Source organism: Callospermophilus lateralis, chromosome 1 (genome assembly GCF_048772815.1).
Source record: "Callospermophilus lateralis isolate mCalLat2 chromosome 1, mCalLat2.hap1, whole genome shotgun sequence".
In the NCBI taxonomy this organism is placed as follows: domain Eukaryota; kingdom Metazoa; phylum Chordata; class Mammalia; order Rodentia; family Sciuridae; genus Callospermophilus; species Callospermophilus lateralis.
The window spans coordinates 64,979,875-65,005,547 of record NC_135305.1 but is presented as its reverse complement, the minus strand read 5'-3'; the positions used below and the strand labels follow the sequence as shown (position 1 = coordinate 65,005,547).

Sequence of the window (25,673 nt, the reverse complement as noted above, 5' to 3'; positions counted from 1 at the left end):
TCTAATGGCAGTAATGATAGTATGTATCATTAAAGTAAAAATGTTGCATTTTAGACACTATGTTATCTAATAGATTGAGCATTTCATAAAGAAATAGAGATTAATAGGTTTTTTGACAAACAGACATTTTTATTGGAATAGTTTTTTAAGTGTGTAAAACAAAATTTTAGAATTATTTGGTTTTTAAAACCAAATTGGTTTTGTAGAAGCTAGGTTTCTTAGGAAGCATTTGTGTGATAAATTATTAAAGTGTTTTCTAAGGTATTTTTGTGACCTGTTGATTTGTTCCTTTTTGTTTTTAATAAACATGGTTTCAATTGAACTGAAATCTTAACTTCAAGCACAATTGTCAAACATGATCATGTTACAGATGGCAATTTTAAGATCCATATAAATAAGGAGTGTTCTCAAGACTGCAGAGATGGCTGTTTAAGGGGTCAGAACTTGAAATAATGAGTTTATTATTACTTCTCATGAGTTTGACATTTAATTTGCTCTGTTCACCTAAAGCTCATTCCTAGCTTTTTAACAGGTCATTGTCATAAACATCATTCAGCCACTAGGTGGTACTACCTAACTTTAACTAAAATTATGGCAATGTTAAAATAGTCAATTTGACACTTAAAGTGTATAGTTAATACATTTCAAAGATTCCATAGTCATTGACAAACAATATGAAATATCACAGGCTATTTGTCCATATAGTAACATTATTACATATGCCCTTATACTTCAATGCCTGCGCTCAGTTTAATGACATTTATTTTATATAAATTAATTAAAGTGGTATTTTTTTCCCTTTTCTAAAGTAGTCTTTTGAATCTCTCTCTGAACTAGCATACCACCACAGAGAACTGCAATATAAGATGATGTACTTAAGATATCTTTTCTAAATATCAGATTTTGTTTTACATTGTTAGTTTTGTATTGTCTTTTAAGTTGAATCAAAATAATTTAAAATAAAACTTCAGTTTTTGCCATTTTAACAATGGTTATAAAGGTAGAATATATTTGAAGAGATGTAGTTTCCCTCATGTAGTCTGGATATAATAGGTATTCAATAAATATTTATTGCATAGAGATCACTATGTAGAAGTAAAACTAGTTTTTTTTAATGTACTTTAGAATCTTAAATTAAGATCTAAAATATGTGTTTCATCTCTGTTATCATTTTAAGTAATACTTAAATTAGGCACGTATATTTCTTTTGTTAAGAATGTGCACTAAAATGTCAGGTGTGGTGGCTCATGCCTGTAATACCAGTGATTCTGGAGGCTGGGATTATTTGTGTATTATTTGTAATTATTTTATATAATTCATTAAAAAAAGTTATGAAACGAACTTTCTTGCATAACATTTTTATTTTATGAATTTTCTTAAATCTATGACATCTGCTACTATTTGTCAATTAGTAAATACAGACAGGTAATAAATGAATATAGATAATAGATAAACTATTTTTAATGCTTTTTTTAATTTGATAGCTTTTATGTTCAAGGAGCGTCACAAATTCAAAGCCAACCTCAGCAATTTAGGGAGGCCCTAAACAACTTAGCAGGATCCCATCTCAAAATAAAAAAAAAGGGCTGGTGATGTGGCTCAGTTCAATCCATAATACCAAAAAAAAAAAAAAAAGAAAGAAAGAAAAATAAACAATATGCACTGATATATATATTTTAATAATCTGTTTATAAAATTCTGTTCTTTTAGCTAAAAGCTATCATGTTTCTTAAGGGCAAAACAATATACATTAGCCTTCATGTTTAATCTGATTTCTTGAAAAACATTTAAAGAAAAGTGAGACAAGCAATTTGATGGTTTCTAGGAATATACTTAATATTGAAATAGAAACGGCAGGATTATAAATTATGTATTTTTTCAGACATTGGAACTGTCCTAAAAGTTGTCAGCATTTCAAAGGAGAAGTGGAATATGGAAGAGGTGGTATTGGAGGAGTTGCAGATATTTAAGGTAAGGCTTAGTCCAGAGTTGCAGGGGGAAGAAAGGGTGAAACTGCATACTCCTTGCTATAGGGCACTCTTTAATACATCATCACTTTTGCTGGAAAGTCTTTGAAATCAGTTTCCTTCTTTTTCTTTTCCCTAAGCATTGAAAAGAGTTTTATAAGCAACTAAGAATGGGCCTTACCTTCCTCTGTAGAATACCACTGATTGAGAGCTCCTGGGATTGCCTCTCATTACTGCATTCTCTAAGCATATAGTCAGACAAATTGCCACATTAAATGAAAGCCTGGGGTCTCTTTTACTATCCAGATGCTTTTCTACTTTATAAATTTCACGTTGCAATTTTTCCCCAATTGAATTTGAGAAAACTGGAAGAGAATATAAATCATATATCCCTGCTTTTCTGTAAGGAAAATTTTAAAAATATGTTACATGATAGTAAGTCTTCCTGTATGCCGAAGTCCTGACCCCCTCCCCAACCCTCATAATTAGTAGATCTAGAAGAATTTTCCAGGTTATGTGAATGTCTTTGACTTTTAACAATGCAATTGAGTTGTGACATTCTTTGTAGAGCCTCAATGAGTTTAATTTAAAAGTATTTCCTGAAAATACCATTAGAAATAAAATTGTATTACTTGGAAATGCTTTTTAAAAATATTCTGGATTTTTTATAACATTTTTGTTCAAAAAAACTTCCTTAAAAACTGTTTCCCTGTAAACATCTATGACTTTAAAGGAGAGAAGAGCCCTCCACTGTGAGGGGCTCAAGTTAATTAACATGCTGGGTTCCACAGATCCTGTTTACATTGTGATGATAATAGTGGTCAAGAAGTTAACAAGAACAAGACCTGCTATCTGGCCTCTACCAAAACAAAATCTTGGGTGGTTCCTAAGGGAAAGGCTGATGTCAAATATAAGGGTGAACCCAGAGGCCTAAATAAAGTCCCTACAATACACAAGCATATCAGAACACATTTATTCACAGAACACAGTGGCTGTTAGACGCTAGTCAAGAGGAATTCTTTGGCTTCACTGTGAAGATTAAACAATGCCATGGTTTGTTCTCTCTCTTTCTTTCTTTTTATTCCCCCTCTTTTTAAAAAAACATGTTTATTGAGGTATAATTATGTTAAGAATATGTATAATTAATATACATCATTTAATGACTTTGGCCACATTGTATAATTCATTAAAAAAAAGTTATGAAACAAACTTTCTTGCTTAACATTTTAATTTTATGAATTTTCTTAAATCTTTGACATCTGCTACTATTTGTCAACTAGTATATACAGACAGGTAATAAATGAAAATAAATAGAATATAGATAATAGATAAACTATTTTTAATACTTTTTTCATTTGATAGCTTTTATGTTCAAGTTTCTGATTCTACTTTGCATGCATACAACCGTATTCTCTACAAATAAAACAGGCTCTAGTTCATATCATGAAATTGTGTGCATTAACATCTCGTAGTATTACATAAAGAACAGGGCCATCTACAAGTAGTACTGTAGCTTTTCAGAACTCTGCTACTTGAACAAGTGTTTGAATCACTGATCTAAGTAAGAGCAGAAAGAGGTAATAAATAATTATGGAGATGTTCTTGTCAACACTAGTTTGAATTATATGGAAACAGTTAAGATAAGCAGATTTAAAAGAAGTAGAAAACTTGTGAGTAACTGGGAACAATTTTCAATACAGAAGGCTTCTCCATAAATTTCGTTTGTTTTTAAGAAGATACTTTAAAATAACTACTTTCCTCATTTCTGTTAAGGTAGATTCACTACACATTGGAAAAAGATAGCAAACAGAATCCAGACTTTGACTTCAGTAATTTTTTTTATATATATAGGATAAAACAACATATTGACTAATATAAAGTCATGTTATGGTTATCTTTATTGATGCTCACTTTCTATTTTCAGCACCCATCAATCATCTTGAGCATGGAGTTATCTTTAAAGCAGGTACTTTCTATTTTTGGTGGTAAAAAAATATTTTTAAAAGTAATAAGTTGCGTGAATGAATGTTGATTTGAAGAATACATTGGAATAGGAAGTTAAACTGCAGATAATTTAGAAAGTTTCAGATTATTTGTTTCTCAAACTATTGATTAGAAACCATTGTTCCAACCTTGCCTTGGAAGAATAGAGACAAAGTTCACTTATAGAACTATATTTTATATTCTACATTCTCCCCTTCCTTTTGGCTATTAAAAATTGAGCTCAGTTTTCTGGTATCTTTCTGTCAAGTTCATAAGAAATAAATGTAAAATGTTAGTTCTAACCATTAAAAAAGATTTTTAATTAGGGAGTGTAGGAGTTAGAATATGGACTGCAGTGGCAAATAGCCCAACAGTCAACTTTCATCACACTACTCAATATCTATCACTCAGATTCAATTTCCTCAACAGCAAAATTGAAAAACCTTCTATGTTAGTTGTGAGTTCAAATAGGATGCTATAGGCTAATGTTTTAAACAGAGTAGCACATTTTAAGTGTAGAGTTAATAGTTAATAGTAGCTATATATAATAATGATAATAATATAATGTAATTTCATAGCTCCCTGATATGATATTTGAAATCCCAATTCATTTACAATTCAAACTTGCATTACCATTTCTATATGTACCCTCAAGATTTAAGAAAATCATATGATTAACATGCTCAACATTAATATGTTGCTAAAATTGTCTTAATATACTCTGCCTAGTATGGCCGAGCAATTATTAGGGCAAGGTATAATAGATTTGTTCTTCAGATCTTTTCCATGAATTTGTTCATTCATTCAACCTTTATTCTTGAAGGCCTACAGTGTGTTATAAGAGTACAGAAATCAATAAATGACATAACAGAACTTCTGGAAGTTCATGGTAGGAACAAAGATGCATGCTAAGATCACTGAGTAATAATGGAAAAATAGAAGGTAGCCTGAAATGAACCAGAATGAGCAAGGGAAGATTTCAAAAAGACATGTGACCTGAACCATAAAGGATATTGTAGTAACCAGAAAAAATAAGAAAGGGGATGGGATAAAGGAGAATACCCCAAATAGAAAGGGAGATTTGTAAAGATGTGAAAAATAAGAACCCATAGCTAATTCTAGTAAGTTTATGTACAAGTAGAGCAAGGACATGTGTGTTCAGGGGGAAGGAGGCTAGAAATGAATCTAAGTAAGCCAAGGTAAGATTAGGCACATCCTACATGTCCTCCCAAGATGGTTAACAATTTATCTTAAGGATGTGAAATCCATTAAAGATTTTAAGCAGGAGGGTGACATGATAAGATTTTCTGTTTTATAAAGGATCAGTCTGGTGTGACAGTGTGAAAGATGGATTGGGTCCTATGATAGAAGTGGGAGTTGCTGGAAAAGAAGGCAGAAGTCAGCAGAATTAGTTAGGACACTTAAAAGTAATCCAGGAGAGAAATGATAAGGACCAATGCAAAGGCAGTGGTAGTGGGAAGGGAGAGGGAGAGGAGGAAGCAGATTAGAGGTTTCTATATGAGGGCATGGAAATGACCTGGTGACAGATGGTGTAAGAACGAAATCTCAAAGACAACTTCCAGGTTTCTGTCTTGCGTGCCTGGATGAGTGATGGTGTCTCTTGCCGAGGAAGGATAGGTGGGTAGCTTTAGGGGAACTGCTATACTCTTGATTTGGCTGTTTTCAAGATACCTTTGAGTTTCCCATTAAAGGGGACATGAGAACAGAAAAGAAAGAAATCTGACAAATGTCTTAGGCAGACATAAAGAGGAAGACAAATGTCTTAGGCAGAAATAAAGAGGAAGTATAGGAAAAAGTGCTGAAGAGAGTTTTGAGGAAGGTATGGTCACTGGTCTCAAATACTGAAGAGAATTTAAGTAAAATTGATAGTAAAGCCTGGCCAGTTCATTTAGTAACAAGAAAGGTTTAACTGAGAGTTAAAATTGATAGTAAAGCCTGGCCAGTGCATTTAGTAACAAGAAAGGTTTAACTGAGAGCTTAATGGGCAGTAAATATGTTAAGACACATTACTGATTGTGTGTGTTACTTATGCTAAGATCTATTTATAAGGGGTTTTCCCCTCTACTTAAAGCCTGGAATGGTCCACTAGAGTTGACCATGAGTTCATTGACTGTATAGAGTCTTTGTGGAATTCCCCTCTCTCCCCTTCCACTACCCACCACTGCAGACACTCAAATAAGTATACATGGTGAATGGTGCATCAATTTCAGGACTAATTTTCAAAAATATGAATTTATTTGCTTTTTTGTTTTTTCAGTATCCTACACTTTCATTTGTGATGTGGCATCTGTCAGCCTGCTTAGTACTTTCTTTATACCGATACTAAATAACTTAGTTGCTCTCAGAGATCAATACTTCATTAGCAAATGAAATAATTTAAAAATGGAATGAAGTTTTATTAATCTCTTCAGCCGTCTCTCATGTAAGGAACCGTGACAGAGAAAGGCCATCAGTTTTGCCTATAGCATCTGTGCTTGATATAAACTACCAATTTCTACTATTGAGAATTTGACATCTTAATTCCTCAGTCTAGCAGCTGTTTCTTGAACTTCTTAAATTACTGCCAAGCTAACTCTAGCTTTATAGAACACTGTGCAATACAGTATCAGCACCTTCAAACCACAGTCCTACCACAGATAGAAGTAATTGCCTTATTTTACTCTTCATTACATTTCTGCACAAGTGTTTACAATGGTCAGGACACCCGGGGAAACAGATTTAGTGTTATTATGTGGTGTTCAAGAAGGGGAAGTTCATAAGACTCATCTGAAAGATGCTTATAATTCATTTGTTTTGCCTGATTTGCAGCAACAATTGTACATTGGTTCCCGGGATGGATTGGTTCAGCTCTCCTTGCACAGATGTGACACTTATGGGAAAGCCTGTGCAGACTGCTGTCTTGCCAGAGACCCCTACTGTGCCTGGGATGGAAATGCATGCTCTCGATATGCACCCACTTCAAAGAGGTAAGTTATTAGGAAGGTTCCCTTTCTATAAGATTAATATCTCACATAAATGCCTTGTCTTATAATTTAAAGAGAACGATGGAGAAAACTTAGTTTCTGGAAGGAATATTAAAATTATAATATAGTTTCATAGTTTTACATAATACTGAACTATGAAGGAGGATACAACAGATGTTCTGAAATTCTAAAATGTGAAACTATTTAAAAAAATCCAACACATTGTTTATATTCTTTTATTTATGTCAAACACCACTAAAAGTTCTTTTATTCACTACTTTCCTTTTTCGGTCTCTCCCACCTTACTTCTAAATTTGCACACACTCATACCTATTGTTTTGCAAATAATTTGCACATATTATTATAGCTCACAGTGCATCTAATAACTTGATAAATTTTTATTTTTATTCTAATAACTCTAATTTGGTCAATTTCTTTCATCATATGTACTTGAACTGCAAATTGTTTCCCTGCTGTGTGTAGTTCATTGTTTTATGTATTCTTAGAAATAATGCTACTTTGAGCCAAGTATTCCCAAATAAGAATTTGTACTATTCACTCATGTGCAGAAAGACCACAAAGTTACAAGATATTCATTTCAGCACTGTTGACTGCAAAATAACTGGGAAAACCCTGAATGCCTATTAATATGCCCGACACTATCTAAATATACTATGATAATTAGTTTTAGATGCAGACTAAATAACATTATTTGCTAAAGTATTGTTAAAAGTGCATTTTGTCTATGTAAAACATCAACACATTGTGGTATTATATTATTTTGTTGCTATTTTTTAGGCTTTTTTTTTTTTTTTCATGCACACACATGAATCTTATTACCACTTTTTTGCTTTTTGAAATTTGCCTGATTGGTCAAATTCTAAACTCTAGGCAACACAGGTTGAATGTATATTACAATGGCAAATATTGCTTAAAGTTAAGACACATTTTATATTCTCTTCAATTCCTGAAATAAATGTCAGTGGGTAGACATGATTATTAAAAGTTAAATGTGAGTAGTCACCAACATTTTGCTATAGTTTTTTGCAAAGGTTGTACTCATCACAGTGAGTCTTTGGGGAATTCTTTTCTGGAAGCTAAAAAACCAGAATGCTCATTAGCTGGCAGTAAAACTTCAGTTTGATTAATTGACCCTGTTCCTTAAGAAGCCAAGATTTAAAAACATTCTTGACCTTATGTACCTTATACTACCATATTTTTTTTTTCTTTTTATATTTCCCAAGACTGTGTCTCTGATCTTAAAGACATGCCACTGTGATGTTTTCCCTTACCTAGTATAATGTCTGTGAGAGTCTAAAGATGTATATGAGGGATGAATCTTACAAGGTTGTCATTGACCAGTACTGCCCTTGAGGAACACCTTAGTTATCCAAGAAAGTTTGTTGTTATTTCTCTACAACAAAGACTGTGGGGAGTGGACCAGAGGGAGGAACAGAGAGAGGTTGATCAATGGGTACTAAGTTTCACTCAGACAGGAGCAAGAAGTCCCTGTGGGCTACTGCACAGTAGGATGAATATAGATAATAATAATGGACTTTACATTTCAAAATGCTAAAAGAAAGTATTTTGAATATTTTACCGTAAAGAAGTGATAAATATTGCAGGAGATAGATACATTTAAACTGATCTAAACATTATACAACATATATATATATATATATATATATATATATATATATATATATATATATATATGTCATGTGGCACTCCATTAATTTCTGTAATCTTCATGTTTTGTTTCAGTTATATTAAAGTTTATTTAAAGGAAAAACAAATACCCAAAGCAAATTAAAATATATTGTAAGAGTTTAAGGCATACTTTAGATATAGAATTTTTTTTTCTTTTTATATATGATGAATACTATTTTGTCTTAAGGAAAATATGTGACCTAATGCAAAAGCCATTGTGTCCATATTATTACTAACACTAGAAAAAACATGTGATCTACATGTCCCTACATAGAAATAACACATAACAATCCATTCCACATCAAACATGTACCTGTTTCAGACACCATCTTTCTATATAGTGAATCTATCCATGATAAAGTGCTTTGTATTTGTGTATACACTTCTACATACTAATTAAAACTCTTATATATTACTTTTCCCAGAACTGACAGAAAAGAGAATGAGAATAGTTACCGCATATCATAAACATGGATTCTATTTATGTTCAACCCATTCTGTCAAATCATTTTTCAAGTCAGAGAAAAAGAATAGTAGTTAAATAAAATTCAGATCATCCTAATGCAAAACACTATTTATTCTATTAGGCATTTACTATACTAGTAGTATCAAAATCAATGTTAGGTTGACTGAAATATTTAAGTGCATTTAAATTGATCAGTAAAATAAGTATAGTTCTGCATCTGCTGCTATTAGTGTTAAGTGTAGTCTTTCTATATTCTGATTATAATGCTTGGAGTTCTCATCACTCCAATCCTCTTTTCATAGGCGAGCTAGACGTCAGGATGTAAAGTATGGGGACCCAATCACCCAGTGCTGGGACATAGAAGAAAGTAAGTATTGGTTTAATATGCTTTTGCTCCCAATTAAAATGATAAGTCCAGGCTTTGTATATCTTTTTAATTACATGACTCCAAACAACTATTATATTAAGATATCATTTTGTGTAGTGCTTATATTCTGGAAAAGCAACAAGAGATTTTATAAATCAACCCCTGTCTACAAGCCTAAGTGAATAATCTTTTGTTATATCATGATTTGTTTCATATGTCTTTTAAAACTCCTATACTTTAGCTTTTGTTTCTTTTCTTACTCTCTTATCTGTCCTTGTAAAGTTTGAAAACTGCTTTTTAGAGATAAAACAGGATATAGCCCAAAACATTTGGACATATAGAGTAAACTCAAAAGAGACCTGTCAGGAAAGTGTGTCAAAGTATAGGCACTTAGAAAGACGTTTTAGGTAGCCTATACTTTATTTGTACTCAGCTATTAATAAATATATTCATGATTGTTCTGAATATACTAGGAGACAAGGAATGCCTTAAAGGGCTTAGGATTCCTTGGGGAAATAAGATGATCAAGGCTCAATGAGAATTTAGCAAAAAAAAAAAAAAAGATATCACCAGAGGCTGAATGGTTCAGAAACACAAAAATCATAGGATGGAAGATCTTGAAAGAATGAGTGGGAAAGAAGCAGGATGGGGAGTAGAGAGGAAGTCTGGTGAGTGAGTCTAAAAACAGAGGGACCTCTAAAAGTAGATACCCCATAGTTTTACTCTACCTTCAGGTAGGACACAGAAGCATGCACACCCACAAATGCACACATGCAACTAGTGGAAAAAAACAGCAATTTCCTTTATCACATTGTTACTAATCACCCCACTAGTGATGAAAATAACCCCATTTTCATATTTTAAAACTGGGAACCCGCAATGTTTTCTTGTTTTAAAAGCAAGACAGTCATTTTTAACTCAGAATTCTGAAAAATAAGTTCAGGACTAGCACAATGTGTTTGCCTTCTCATTCTAACAATGTAAGAGACTCACTGTCATGTCCAGTGTTGTGTTTAGTAATCACTACTGTGTGCTTTCCATATGCACATCAGGGACTGTGGTAGGTGTGGAGGACATACAAATGAGCAAGAAGGAAGCAATCTATGTATTCATAGAATTTATATTTAGGTGCATTAGGGAAGAAAACAAACAATAAATATAAACAGACAATGAAAATAAAAACAGGTAAAAAATGCTGTGTTATTTGATGATAAATGTTATAAATAAAACAACATAAAGCACACAGTTTTCCCCTGAGCCTCAGAGTTATTGTCTCTACCTTGCCATATTGCATTCTTGCTGTAACCCATACTGTCCAGTTTTTTGCATTTATTATTGTCACTTTGCTCAATCCATTCTTGTTAAAGTCACCAGCAATTTCCTTCTTGCCAAATTCAATGGCAAATTTTTAATTCTTATTTTTATTTAACCTCTAACTCCCTCTTCCTTGAAACACTTTCTCCCCTTAACTTCCTTGCAGTGGTATGCTGTAGCCTTATGAAACCTCTTTCCTATTACTTTGTTATTTTGTGAGCTGGTTTTAAACCACTAGTAGCTGTAGTCAGCTACAGTGGGGGTATTTACACCAGAAAAATCAGAAAACACTATCAAGTCTTTCTCTTTTCAGAGAGGAGGTATACTTTCACACTTAAGCTTTTATGGCACTACATCCTTCTGGTTTACCTGTTACCTTGCAGACTGCACCTTCTTTGTACTCTCAACCTTTCTTTTCATTTGCAACAAGTTTTCCAGTGACCCAAACCACTTTTTCAATCTCCATCTGTTCTTTCCCCCAATATCATCACTTCAGTACTTTCAGAACCAATTTGACTCCTAAAATCATGGTCCAGTTTAAGCTCATCCCTGTCTGCCAGTCTGGAATTCTTGCATGCCTACTCAATAGATCCTTCTGAATGCGTAGTTAACATCTCCAACATATGTCTAAGAATTCTTGCTATCTTCTCCAAAGCTGTATTTCTGCACTTTCCTATATTAATAAATAGCACTTCCATTCACCCAGCTGCTTAGGTCAAAAAGTAGCTCAGAATCACATGTTTATTCTTTTCTTTCTTTCATATCCTACCACCAACTTCTCAATAAGTCCTTTTCCTCATCTTCACTGATACCTCGATTCCTCTTCTGTAGCTCCTTTTCTGGTCTCCTGCTTCCATGCTTGCTCTGCTTCAGTCTACATCTTACTCAGTAACCAGTGTAGTCTTTTCAAAACTTCAGTCAGATCACATCATTACCTTACTAACAATGTTTCATTAGCTTCTTAGAACAAGTAGTACAAATCCACAGTCTTTACCATGGCATGTGAGAAACTGTTTCACCTGGTCCCAACACCTTCTTGACCCTCTCTCATTTACTGTTGCATGGTCCCCTCCCTGGCTTTCTGTTTTTCAAGAGCACCAATCTGTTTCCTGCCTCAGAGCTGTTTGTATTTGTTGTCCCCTGTATTTCCCCTCAGAAGTTCACATAACTTCACTTTCATATCATGCAATTTTATGCCTCAATGTTAATCCCTCAGAGACCTTTCCTGATCTTGCCATCAGAAATACTTTTCTTCTTTCTACTTACTATTGCCTAATCTACTTTTTTCTTTTTCTTTTCTTTCTTTTTCTTTTTTTCTTGTAGCAGATAATACCACATACTATATACTTTCTTCATTTACTTGGTTATTTTGTCTGTGTCACTAGAATACATGTTTCTTAAGGTCAGTGATTTTGCCTGCCATATTTACCCAGGAACTTAAAATAATCCTAGTATGTTGGACACCTAAGACTGTTTGTATAATGGATGGGTAAAGGAAAGCCTACTCAGATGGGTAGCATTTGAAGTATGCTTTAAGGACAAAACTAAATTTTACAAAGTAATAGTAATTAAAACCAGATAAAGCCTGGAATGGTGGTACCTGCCTGTGATCCCAGGATACTGGAGCCTAAGGCAGGAGGATCATAAGTTCAAGGCCAGTCTTGGCATTTTACTGAAACCCTGTCTCAAAATTAAAAATAAAATAAAATTTAAAAAAGGTCTGGGCATGTAGCTCAATGGTAAAGCACAAGTGGATTCAATCCCAGTACTAGAAACATAACAAAACAAAAACAGAAAGACCTCATATAGGTTGAGTTACATTTGTGGCAGTCTCATGTTATTCCATGAAATTTATGTTTACTTTCCAAGTGATGAGCTATTTCATATTTCTCAGAAAAGTTTTTTAATTAAATTAATTATCTCCTTATGGATAATTGATTAGACTAAGAGGAGCTAGAGGCTGAGAGTCAATTTTGGGAGTTAAATAATTTCTCTGAGAATACCTACAACTAAAGCAGTTACAGTCTTAATGTAGAGAAAAGGGCAAATTTAGACATTAACTTGTAGAAAAGAAGAAAGGAGATGATTTGAGTCTAAACCGCCATAAATGCTTGTAGTACTTACTAAGTAATCATCTCTTGAATAATTGACAAATAGATATATTCTTTGTTCCTTCTTTCTTTTCTTTTTTAAATTAACTAATTGCTAAATGTTATGATATAGTGTGATTACTAATGATATAAAATCAATACGTGTAGATTAGCTGTGTTTGACAATGGAAACCAGACTGAATCTTGTACCTCAATGCCATATATTTAATATAAAGAAATATTCCAGCCACTTACTGTGAAAAACAATTTTTGACATCAATATGGAAATTGAAATGCCCCATTCCAAATTATATTACACTTAATAAGGAAGATAGTACATTTTAAAATACTATTCTATATGACTTTTACATGTTTAAAGGTTAGATCATAATAGGATTTTCATATATATATATATATATATATAATTACATACACACACACATATCTATGCACTTAAATATACATATACTATTTGAATCTTAAAAACGGGAACTTTAAAAATGAAAAATGAGACAAGCATTATAGGAAGCAGCAATAATTTTTAATTTTTTTATTATTAGTTGTTCAAAACATTACAAAGCTCTTGACATATCATATTTCATACATTTGATTCAAGCAGATTATGAACTCCCATTTTTACCTCATATACATATTGCAGATTCACATCGGTTACACATCCACTTTTTTACATACTTCCATACTAGTGTCTGTTGTATTCTGCTGCCCTTCCTATCCTCTACTATCCCCCTCCCCTCCCCTCCCCTCCCCTTCCATCTTGTCTCTCTATCCCATCTACTGTAATTCATTTCTCTCTCTTGTTGAAACAAATGCCAAATGTCATCTTTGATATAAGGAGAGCAACTAAGAACAGAATAGGGAGGAAGAACATGAGAAGAAGATCACCATTAAACAGGGATGAGAGGGGAGAGGGAAAGAGAGAGAGAAGGGAAATTGCATGGTAAAGGAAGGAGACCCTCATTGTTATACAAAATTACATATAAGAGAAAGTGAGGGGAAAGGGGAAAAAAAAGCAATAAATTTATTTTCAGTCAAACAAATGTTTTGGTGACTATATTATAGGTATGCTTTTTTCTGATTTGAAAAAAAAAGATTTCAGACTATTTGTTTACTATTTCAGTTTTTCAGTATATTTTACTAATTTTTCCTTTACTGAATTGACCAATTCTTTGCTTGAGTCAGTCTGAGTTTCTTCTGATTGCTTGCCTCATAACCTGACATTCAACATGCGGTACTCTCTGCTTTGTTGACAAATTTCCTTTCTCAGGATCTCTTATTATGAAGTGGTCCACGTCTTTCTCTCCCATCATTGGCACTTGTGATCTTCTGTGAATTAGGATTTTATTAACTGTGAAAATTGTAGATATAATCTGATGAAATGCTGGAGATAGTTGATGAGTTAGAAATTTTAAATAGAATCCAAGCATTGTGAAGGTTAGATAAGGTTAATTCAAAAGTTGTTAATATGCTTGACTTAATCATTGTAGGTAAAATACAAATATATTCAAAAGAAGTTTCTTAAAAACAAGTCATGGGATGGATGTGCATCCATGCCATTGCTGAGAATTTTGTGTGCTTTTCTTTAGGATTACCATTGGTCCCTCAAATCATAGTCCTTGGTTAATGTCTAACTTGCTAAAGTAGGACCATTTGTAGAATGGAGATATTTAAATGTGTGATGAAAATATATGTCTGTTTGGGCCAAGCTGAGCAGCCATCATTTTTTATTTGATTTAAGCTACAGATCTTCAATTTCACAAGGGACACAGGCTTTGGCTATTCTGCATGAAATGTATTTCAGATAGTGCAATTGATTTACAAAAATAAGTTGCCTGAGATGCTGCTTCTTAGCATCCCATTAACTATCTCATAGCAAATGCATGTCAGGCTAAAGAATCTCTGAAAAAAAATATGGTAGAAAATGCAAACAAGGCCCAGATTGTGAGTCTTAGATTATGTGGAGTATTCTCATCACAGAATTTCATCAAATATCACTGTACTAATTTTTCTGACATCAAAATTTCTAAATGTTATCTGGTTATCTCTGTGGACCCATTCAATTAGAATTTCTCTTAAAAGTACAGTAAATAGCAGAAGTAATCACACAATTAGTTATATTTTGTATAAAAATGTTAGAACATTAAAATGTGCTAAAGATCATACTTAGAGAAAAAGTACATTTAGAATTAAATCTTGTGAATTGTTTTTAAAAAAACCAACCAAAACTGCAAATTGTTCATATAGTGACGAAATAGTAAAAATTGCAATACAAATGTAGAGTTTTAAAAAATCAATCTATTGGATAATATTTGACTTGAAGGTAATAATATTATAGGATGAATTTCCTTTCTGTTTAGTAATGTGCATGATTCTTCCCTGATGGCATCTGTTCTGAATCATTCTATTTTCCCATTGCTTTTACAATCAGGTCAAGGTTAATCTTTTATTCCATGTTTGCTTTCTAGGCATTAGTCATGAAACTGCTGATGAAAAAGTGATTTTTGGCATTGAATTTAATTCAACCTTTCTGGAATGTATACCTAAATCCCAACAAGCATCTATTAAGTGGTATATCCAGCGAACAGGAGATGAACAACGAGAGGAGGTGAGTTATCATCATCAGAGAATGCTAACCTTCAGGGAAATAGTATAAAGTTTAAATTGAGTTTTAGCTATGAGATATATTCAACTTTTAGTGCCATATGATACTCTAATCGCCATTTGATAAAGGGGAAAATAACAGTTTGTGCTAACACCAAAGGGTGACAATAGCTTTGAGAATCAGTCAATTTAATGCATTATTGGGACAATTTAATACAAATACACTAATCAAATATATTTAAAAGTAGAGTGAAGTTTTAAAATTAATTTATATTAATTTTAAAAATTGTTATTTCATAAAGATTTGACAACTCCATGAATAAGGCAATCTTTTTTCTCTCTGTAGTAGCATATTAAATTTTAACTCACATTGTATTCGATTTAGATTACAAAATGAATTTTATGTCAAATTTGTATGAAAATACAAATATCTATTTTTATCATATGATAAAATTTATTGGATAAGTATTTGGACATATACTTTTTCACTTTTATGTATTAAAATTAAATCAACAGAGGGAAATGTAATATGGCTACTCTAATTTTTGCCATTCTTTCTGCTAATTTTCCTAACATATAAATGTGATTGAAATATTTCATGGGGATTTTGTAACATAGATAGGTTTTGTGTATTATGGAACTTAATGTTATTACTTTGGGTAACTTAGGAAATCATGAACTGATGTTATTTGATTGACATATAACAATGTTTAATTGGCAGAATTCTTTGTCATTGTTGATTATTACTACAGTGGCAGAAAGAAAGCAGTGATGCTCAGACCAGATTTCTAAAACTCTCAATATTAAACTGAGGCTCTGTAATGAACAATAGATCGAATGCAGGATTCTGGATAGATGTCTTGATTTGCAACATGGACCTGATGTGTTGTTATAATTGAGCCTCTGAGGCCAGAATTTTCCTAATGGAACAAAATAACTTTAAAAATCACTGTGAAAAGCAAACAAGATAACACAACAAAGTAGAATTTCAAAGCAGAGTTCTTATAAGTATACAATAATATCACATATACTATCTATCAATAACAATATGTGGGATAAGAAATAATACTGATCACATGCTTAGAAAATTATGGCTTGATTGCCTAGGATTTCTGAGCAGGCTGTCAATTTCTCAACCTCTTTGTTAAATTTACTAACATTAAGAATAGTAAATTTAAGTAATCAAACATTAGTAGAGGACAGTAGATCTCAATCTCAGGCAATTTTGCTCTGAGAAGACTGATGTTTGGCAGTTTCCTGGGACATTTTTGGTCATTGAAACTAAGTGGGTGGGTGGTAAGTGGGTGCTTCTGGTATCTAGACTGTAGAGGTCAGAGGTAATACACAGAATTTCAATGCACAATTACCTGCAAGAAAGAATTATCGGACATCAAATGTCAATACTGCTGAGATTGAAAAAATTTGGAGTAGCAGGGTCAAATTTTGTAATAAGAAATTGATTTAATGTATAATTCTTCTGTTACATGAAAAAAAGTATCTTTATCTAAGATCTACAAGGATAATTTTTCTATCAAAATGTTGATTCTATGTACTTAATACCATACCAAGGGAATAACTCCATTCTTTATTATGTCACAGTTATCCAATAAAACTCAATTGTTCATCATTACTGACATTCATAAATTATAAGATTATGCAGAACCATATTTACACTAAACATGTATCTTAAAAATTCTCATTTTTACCAATATATATTGGAACATTATCTGATATAGAATTTAATTATTTAATTTCAAAATAGAAGGTTTTTACTTTTTATCCAAGAAATATTGGAAGAATGTTATCTGTATTTTTAACATGCAGATTGCTTGTAGTTACATTGAAATATTTTAATCTTAAGTTTAATAAGCCAGTAATTTTAATTTTATAGTTCATAAATTTGATGATTTCCTTTTGGTTAAGAATAACTATTCAATCAGTGATTTTTTTTCCTTCATAGCAAATGTAATCTGTTGTGTATAAATGCAGATAACTACATTTGTCTGTGGTTCTTTGCATTCACATCTTTCATTTTCCTGAAAATGCTATGCATTACTTTAATGTACCTTTTAACAGTATATCATATAGTCATGATGGTATCATGCTCCATGAATTTCAATGGAGCAGAAATCGAGTATTTACTGAATCTTACTTAAAAGTGTCTTAGCTGTAATGTTTGGACTGTTTTTGTCTGTCTTTGTAAATGGCCAGTTTCACATAATCCAGGATATGCAATTCTGCTTCCTGAGCTAGGAAAAGGGCAACATCCAGACTGCATGAAGCACTTTTCCCAGCAGGATACCTTCTGTTCCTTACCCATAAGGTCACAGTTTGGAATCTTTCCTCCACTCAAAAAAGCCTGAGGGACAGACCATGATCTCCTGTGGCACAGAGGCTGTCACCAGGTTATTCTCTGCCAGGAGGAGAACATTTCCTTACTGAGTTGTGTCACAGTTGGGTGCTGTTGGGGAGGTCATGAGTCAGTTATCTGCTGACTTTCTTATAAAGCTGTTCTTGAAATTGATGATGTTTATGCTATAACTAAGCAAGTTAATAGGCAGTCCCCAAGCTTCTGTTGAACTTTGGGGATGTTAATGAATAAAGGAGGCAATACTTCATGCCATTTACCATACTGCATTTTTCTCTGTGGATTTTCCCATTTTTCAAACGTCTTCAAATATTTTCATTTCTCTGTTCCCAGGTCTTTATTTTATTTTTGTTCTTTTTATCATAAAAGCAATGTAAAAGGCTTTAAAATTGCATAACACATGAAGAACTAGGATGCCACTAAGTGTAGATAAGCAGAGTAATATTTTAGTGTCTGTTTCACTACAGTGTTCATCATTGTGCTGGAAGCATTTTCCATTATCACTCTGACCCATAGTCATAAGTAACCAAACTTTTTAAAAATACTTCGTGTTTTCTCTAAGAAAAAAAAATTGAGCTTCCCTCTGTTCAGATTTTTTCTTGTACTTTTTTATTTTCTTAGGGCACATTCTTAGGAGGAAAAGAAATCAGTTAAAGACATTGATTATCTTTATGTTTTTTGATAACCACATTTTGATAATTTCCCATTGAAATCACCATATTAGTGCATACTCTGAACTGAAGCAAAATTGTGTTCCAATTTAAGAAAATTTTTACCAGTTTGATGTAAAGAAACATATTATGTACTATCTATTAGTGTATATGAACATACCATTGTTTCTTAGCTGTTGGTTTGAGTTGCATTTGGTGAATTGCTTTGCCTATCATTTGCTAGTTTTTATTGATAGATAATTTCAAATGCTTTCATCAAGTCCTTTATATATTATAGATATTAATATCAATGATGTACATATTATAAATAACTTATTTTGATATAATCTTGATGTTTTATGTTCCTAAGAACTCCTGACTTTTCTATAAAATTTTTTATCTGTTATAGGCAAATCTAATAATTTAGTAGCTATATAATTTCTCAGTCATTACTCTTTGAGACCCTTGTCACAATGAGAAGCATATATATATATTTTTTTCCTAGTTATTTATGATTTTATTTCTACATCTATACTTCATATTTTATTATATTAAATTATAACTAATTATTCATTTAGTATAAGTATACTCTGAGACTTAAAATATGTATGCATATTATTCTATTCCAGTTCCTTTTCCTTTTCCCATATGAAATTAGAAAACTTTCATTGCTTTATTTTAAATAGAGATAAATTTTTTTCCAACATTTTAATAAACAAAAATTTGTTTTTTCACACCAGGATCCTTCTACCTTATTTAATCCTAACATGTCTCTAGTAATATTTTCTGCATTTTAGAGAAAGGATGTATTCTTGAGGCCCTAGTCTCCTCCAAGACATGTGCAATGGTTTAAGTATGAAAGAACTTACAGGTGAATTATCTGTAAAGGAATTACCATTAGGCACTATTATCAGAGATAAAGGCCCTGACCTTTGACTGCTGCTTAGTACCTAAATGTCCTTTGTCCTTTTCCTGTTTCTCTTCTTTCATTAAATGAATTGCCCTTCACTGAAGATCTACATTTAATAATGCCAAATATATAATCCTTGTTCTCATAAGGCAAATGGGTAGTCAATCCCAGTTCAAGCATGGTTTTGATTTGTAAGGTAGAACAGTTTCTGCATATCACTTCTAGAGTGAAGAGAATTCCATGAGCTTAAATCAGTGACCAAAGATTACATTATCTCTGTAGAGGAGCTGCATTTTTATACAGACTGTGCTGACATTTCACTGTGGAGATGCAGGCTGCATAATGCATCCTATTCCAGCACAGAATGAAAGCTTTACAGAGAGCAAGAATGTAAAGTAGGCAAATGTTAATCAATTTCCTAACTCTGGTCACAGTTTTTGTCTCTAAAATGTGAAAATCCTGGAAAAGATATCACTTCAAAATGTTTTATTAAAAATGCCATTTCATTAAAGCCATATTTTTGAAATTTTTAGAAAGGAAACAAAAATTGATTAAATCATCTAATAGGCAGCAGGTAAATATATAAAATTCAAAATCTGCTAAGGCAAGTTCTTCATCTACAGATCAAAAAACAAAGAACAACTTAAGAATTCCATGGAAGAAAGGAAATGTGAAGGATCATGACCAAGTGAAGAAAAGCCAGGTGTTTATGAAATTTTGAGTCCTGTGGGGAACAAAGTTAGAGTGGAAGGGAGAAAAGGGAACTAGATCTTATGATAAAACAACATAAACAGGATACAAAAAGAGAATAGCAGAAGTAATGATGAAGTGTTGCACAATATGTGTGAAGTCAAAGTCATAATTTCTTCCTGTCAGAGGATTAAAGAGAACAATAAATGAGTACTGAGTCAAAGCTGTGACAGTCTCCAAAAGCCACATTAAATGCAGTTTAAATATTAGCGAAAATACAGGTTGTATAAAGGTAATCTAACAACGAACTGGAACTGAAGTCACCCACTTTGTCATGTTAATAGCCTTAGTCCGTTTTCTATTAAGGGAATTACAGAAATAAAAGCTTCAGAATATTACCTCTCAAACAACATGGCAGTAGTCTATAATGTTGCTAATAATACTTCACACTTTAACCTTCAAAGAGCTTTGCTTTTAATCCCCTAAATACATCATATGCTACACACCAATTTGATAGATGGGAGACCAATAGGGAAGATAAGTGAATCATCATAGGCAGCAGAGCCAGTGGAGACCAAAATTCAATGTATAGAGCCAGTATTTTGAAATTTAAGATTTATTTAAATTTTTAAAAATAATTCTTACAATGAAATTATTTAAATAGAACAAGTGTATGTAGTGTGTTCAATTGCATTTCTCTTTGTTATTGGCCCTTTAGAGCCTTACAAATACAAATTCACATCTATTTTAGGCAGGGATTCCTATGGTGTAGGAAAATGTAAATGGATTCAGTAGTTTGTATTACTGTAGCATTTAAAAATGCCTGCGCCTTCACAAAAAATCCATTAGGAAAAGAAAACTATATATCCAACACACTAATTGCACAAAGTAAGGGAAACAAACAGACAAAACCTTGATGGTGTGGTTTCAGTGCAGAGTAAAGACAGGCCGGAGACCATTCAGCCTCATTAACCAGGGATCTGAGCTGTGACCTGCCTTTGGCCTCAAATGGTACCCCGCCAGCTGCAGTCCACTGGCACAGAGGGTGGTTTGCCATATACTTGTTAGTTAACTGGGCTAGTAGCCAGAGATGTTTCTTTTCCTTTTCTCATATTTCCAGAATTAGAGGGATTTTTTTTCCCTACATATTTTTCACATAAAGATGCAAAGTATAGTCCACCCACTGTGAATAAATTTAATTTAACAATCTTTATGCTTCCTTGATTTTCATCAAATAAAAGTCTACAATACAGGGGCAGATGTGTAAACTGGGAAATAGTCCAGGTTTCTTTGTTGTTCTTCTTCTTCCACTTCATGCCTAGCCATTCAACAATACGCCGAATTAAACAGGGAACTTGTGCTGGTAAACATGCCTCTACTTTTACTGAAGATAGTTCACTATTCACACCAGTCTGTGGGCCAGGCAAGCTTCGTGTTTGAATTGTCTTTCAGCAAAACTGCTACAAAGGATGAAGGGCATCACATTTCAGGGGAGGTTCATTTTGTTCATGGTGTTTTCTCACACTTGAAACCACATTACCATGTTAGTGAATACCGAGGTAGGGCACATATTTCTACAAATGACATATTCTAAAGTATCACATATCTACACAGTATCAAAATTTGGTCCATAGTAAAAAGGGAAATTCAGCTTTGAATGTTGTTAACTTTCTGACTAAGGGCCTGCTCACTTACAGCTCCGACATCCAAAAGCTGCATGCAAGCCTTTCTACTTGACTTTTAACAGGTCACCACTTACAGCTTTCATATGCTATTCAGGTCATTTATTTGGTGATATCCAGAAAACAGAGTAAATTTCTTTTGGAGTGTTTGTTCTCTTCTACATTATAGGTGGAAGCATGCACTAAAGTTTCTTTTGTACAAAATGATTGTTAATGTCACATTCTTCCTCTGAAATTGGCATGACAATTTTTTATCGTAGTACACCAATTGCTATCTGAAATCTCTGCAAAGGTCAGTTTTACTTCAGTGCTTTTTGAACTTCTTCATTTCCATCTGTGTATTGAGAGGAAAACTCACTGGGTTCCAAAGGTTCAGTTAGACTGTGTAAGATACCAATGTAAAAAATTCAGAATATGGTTTGGAGGCTATTACTTTGTTTGCATTTTTTCACCCTCTTCAGTTCTGGCTGATGATGTTATGCTTGATGACAGAGACATGGGGAATATAATTTTTAGATTCATCCAAGTAAAACTATGTAGCCTGTTTTCATTTGCTCATAGCCCTCTCTGTTTTTAATTTATTACCTGCATTTTTCCAATTCTGTAGTTGAAACCCGATGAAAGGATCATCAAAACGGAATATGGGCTACTGATTCGAAGTTTGCAAAAGAAGGACTCTGGGATGTATTACTGCAAAGCGCAAGAGCACACTTTCATCCACACCATCGTGAAACTGACTCTGAATGTCATTGAGAATGAACAGATGGAAAATACCCAGAGGGCAGAGCATGAGGAGGGGCAGGTCAAGGATCTATTGGCTGAGTCACGGTTGAGATACAAAGACTACATCCAAATCCTTAGCAGCCCGAACTTCAGCCTCGACCAGTACTGCGAACAGATGTGGCATAGGGAGAAGCGGAGGCAGCGAAACAAGGGAGGCCCAAAGTGGAAGCACATGCAGGAAATGAAGAAGAAACGAAATCGGAGGCATCATCGAGAACTGGATGATTCTTAGAGCTGTGGCTACATAGTTTTCTATTTTTTCTTAATTTAAAAAAGAATTGTTTACCTGCAAAAACACTGTCTTCTGTTTTATACATCCTTCCTACTAACTCATAAATGCTTTCTATGGAGTTTTGATAAGACACAAGAACAAGCAATCTGTATTCAATAAGACTATATGTGACGAATATGGAATAATATAAGGGCAAATCATTCATCTGAACCAGTTTTCCAAGAACTAAGCTTGTATCTGCAAAGTGCAAGAAGTATCCCGAAAATAGGAGTTTTACATTTGCAAATGTTTTATTTTGAATTTTTGAATCCATTATGTCTTGTAAATAATTGAGCTAAGCATGCATCATCAAATTTGATATTGTATTGAGGGGTGCTGTATTTCCTTGCATGTCCACTAAGCATGGAGTTTGCCACGCAGTTGTGCTATGTTCTTATGAAAAGATAAATCATTCCACTGCTAGACCTGGTTATCTTGTGGAGGGAACTGAAAGGGAAGGCACAAATTAAAACAGCTCACATTATTAACAGGAACTTTCCCAGTGAGCCATTCGCTCTTGCAGTGTGGTGTGGGAATTTGGAGAGGTGCACTATTTCTTTCAGGCCACAAGGGTTGCATTTAGTCTACTGCAACATTGATTTACTGAGGGGCATTAATACACTTCCCAGGATTCCTTATGATTTGTAAGGAGAAATAAGTTCACAGAAATTGGTTCTTAGTTGTGTATTTCTAGAATATATGCTAAGCTCTACCGGGATAGGATGCTTAATACATATTTTAATAAGATATGGGGGATATTTTAATAAAATAAGGGAAACATCATGATGTATACTACACCCTACTGGGAAGACATGCAGATGGGATTTGTTAGGAGACAGAAGGAAAGATAGTCATAAATCCTGGCTTTGGGGAAAAACTCATATCCTCACAAAAAGGAAGAATAATCACAAAGTGGACAAAATGCAACAGAGCTCCTTTCACTGGGAGCATAAATAGCTGCCAATTTGTAATTTATCTGTTTAAAAAGTCTGGATTATAACAAACTTCTAGCAAAAGTCTGAGGAAAAGTCAAATTTCTAAAGGATCATGGGAAGGATGAACATATTTTATTTATAACCAATGGTATTTCAGTATGTGTTTCTTCTCTTTTTTCAAAGTATTTATCATACTCTGTATATTATATTCATACACTTTCTTTATTCTCTCCTGAATATTGGATTATTGGATTATATTTGAGTGACTAGCAAAGAACAATATATAATACATTAAGAGAGAATTAAGTAAAAGATCATGATGGGAGTGGGGATATGTATTTGCTAAATAACAAAATTTTGACAACGGAAAGGGTTAAATTAACTCTTTGACACATCTTTTTTCGCACAACCTTCTTGAATTTCTAGGTGATACGTTGTAATTCAAGTAGCATTGTTTTAGTAATTTAACAATAAATAAGCCTACCACATGTAAAGAAAATAAACTCACAGCATTAACATAAACACCTTTCATATTTTGTTATCCTGTTCAAGTGTTTCTAATTTGACTTTCCCTCTGAATATGTATGGTGGTTTTCCTGTCTGTTTGGGCAGGACTCACCTTTCCTTCTTACAACACAAAACCCTTAGCCTTCTTCTGTTTTGCCTTTTCACGCCCTTTATAGTGTGAAATGAAAAATTAGTCACTTCCTCACATGGAAGGCAGCTTTTCAGAAACCTAAATAACAGACGTTGCTCATTTCTCATGCATTCTACATGTCTTGAAAGAAAAGTCTGTGAGAACTAGAGTGATGAGAGGGCCACTTGTTTCCGAGCCTGTGACTGTCTCTGTGTTCAGAACATTATCTGTGTCTTGCGTTTTTTTTGTTGTTGTTGTTGTTTTTGTTTTTTATGTGCATTGCTTACCTATCTCGAAGTAGTCACACTGATACATGATGTTGAGTGCCCTGTTTTGATATTATACTCATGAATATTTGTAAATGTTGCTATAAGAAAAAAAAATAAGGAACAATTTTAATAGAAGTGAGCCAGAATGAATTATTCTGAAAAAGTAATCCATAAAAATAGCTGTGGCAGGGTTAGACTGCTAACTGAATATCATACGTGAATGTTTGTAACTATCAATTGTCTGGGATAAGAATGTCCCAGGAACTCATAGCAGGCTCAAAGTAAGTGAGAACATGCTTTATTTTTAAGATTTCAATATTTGTGCATCAGAAAGTAATATGCAAATATGGAAGATTCTGGAAAAATTATCTGAAGCTCAAAAGTAACTAGTTAGGATTGACTTGTAAAAACAGATTTTATTTTCATTCAAATATGAATGTCCAAGTAGTTTTTAAGTCTTTCTTAGTGATCAGATAACATTTTAGAAAGCTATTTTATGCTTTCTATCTATAATTCTGACTGCCTTGGATACAGAATTATTAATTGATGATGATTGCATAAAATATATTTGAAACATTATTAGTAAAATAAAATTTTATAAACAAAACATGGGAACAAAGATTTATGTGTATTATTAAACACAGGCTATTGAAACAACATTTAATTTTTGAACCTCTTAATCATAAATCCAAATCACTTAGAGAAACAGTGTGAATATATTAACTTTACAAACACAGTATGTACCTCTTTACCACTCAAGATTTTACCAAATTTGGCTTGAAATAATAAAAAAGAAAATTATTGTTAATAGTTTCAAATTTTCTAAGAAATCAGCTCTCTCTGGACAGAATCTTAAAATGGCTACTTATGCTTGATTTCATATTTTTCTCCCTTACCTTCAATACACATGTCTTTGAATTCCTTCTGTGGGTTTTTTTTTTTTTTTTTTTTTTGCCTGCACTTTATTCTAACTATTTA

The 25,673-nt window shown here is 33.0% G+C and overlaps 1 protein-coding gene across 1 annotated transcript in view; it reads left to right on the top strand.

The window, feature by feature from the left end:
- Positions 1 to 23,000, top strand: part of Sema3d (semaphorin 3D) — a 155,915-nt gene extending 132,915 nt beyond the window's left edge. Inside the window, exons 13-18 of the mRNA XM_076862571.2 lie at positions 1,883 to 1,971; positions 3,892 to 3,933; positions 6,780 to 6,937; positions 9,413 to 9,477; positions 15,365 to 15,504; positions 22,408 to 23,000. Coding sequence (XP_076718686.2) covers positions 1,883 to 1,971; positions 3,892 to 3,933; positions 6,780 to 6,937; positions 9,413 to 9,477; positions 15,365 to 15,504; positions 22,408 to 22,815 — 902 coding nt within the window. The 3' untranslated portion in view covers positions 22,816 to 23,000. The remainder of the gene's footprint in view (positions 1 to 1,882; positions 1,972 to 3,891; positions 3,934 to 6,779; positions 6,938 to 9,412; positions 9,478 to 15,364; positions 15,505 to 22,407) is intronic.
- The last annotated feature ends 2,673 nt before the right edge of the window (positions 23,001 to 25,673 follow it).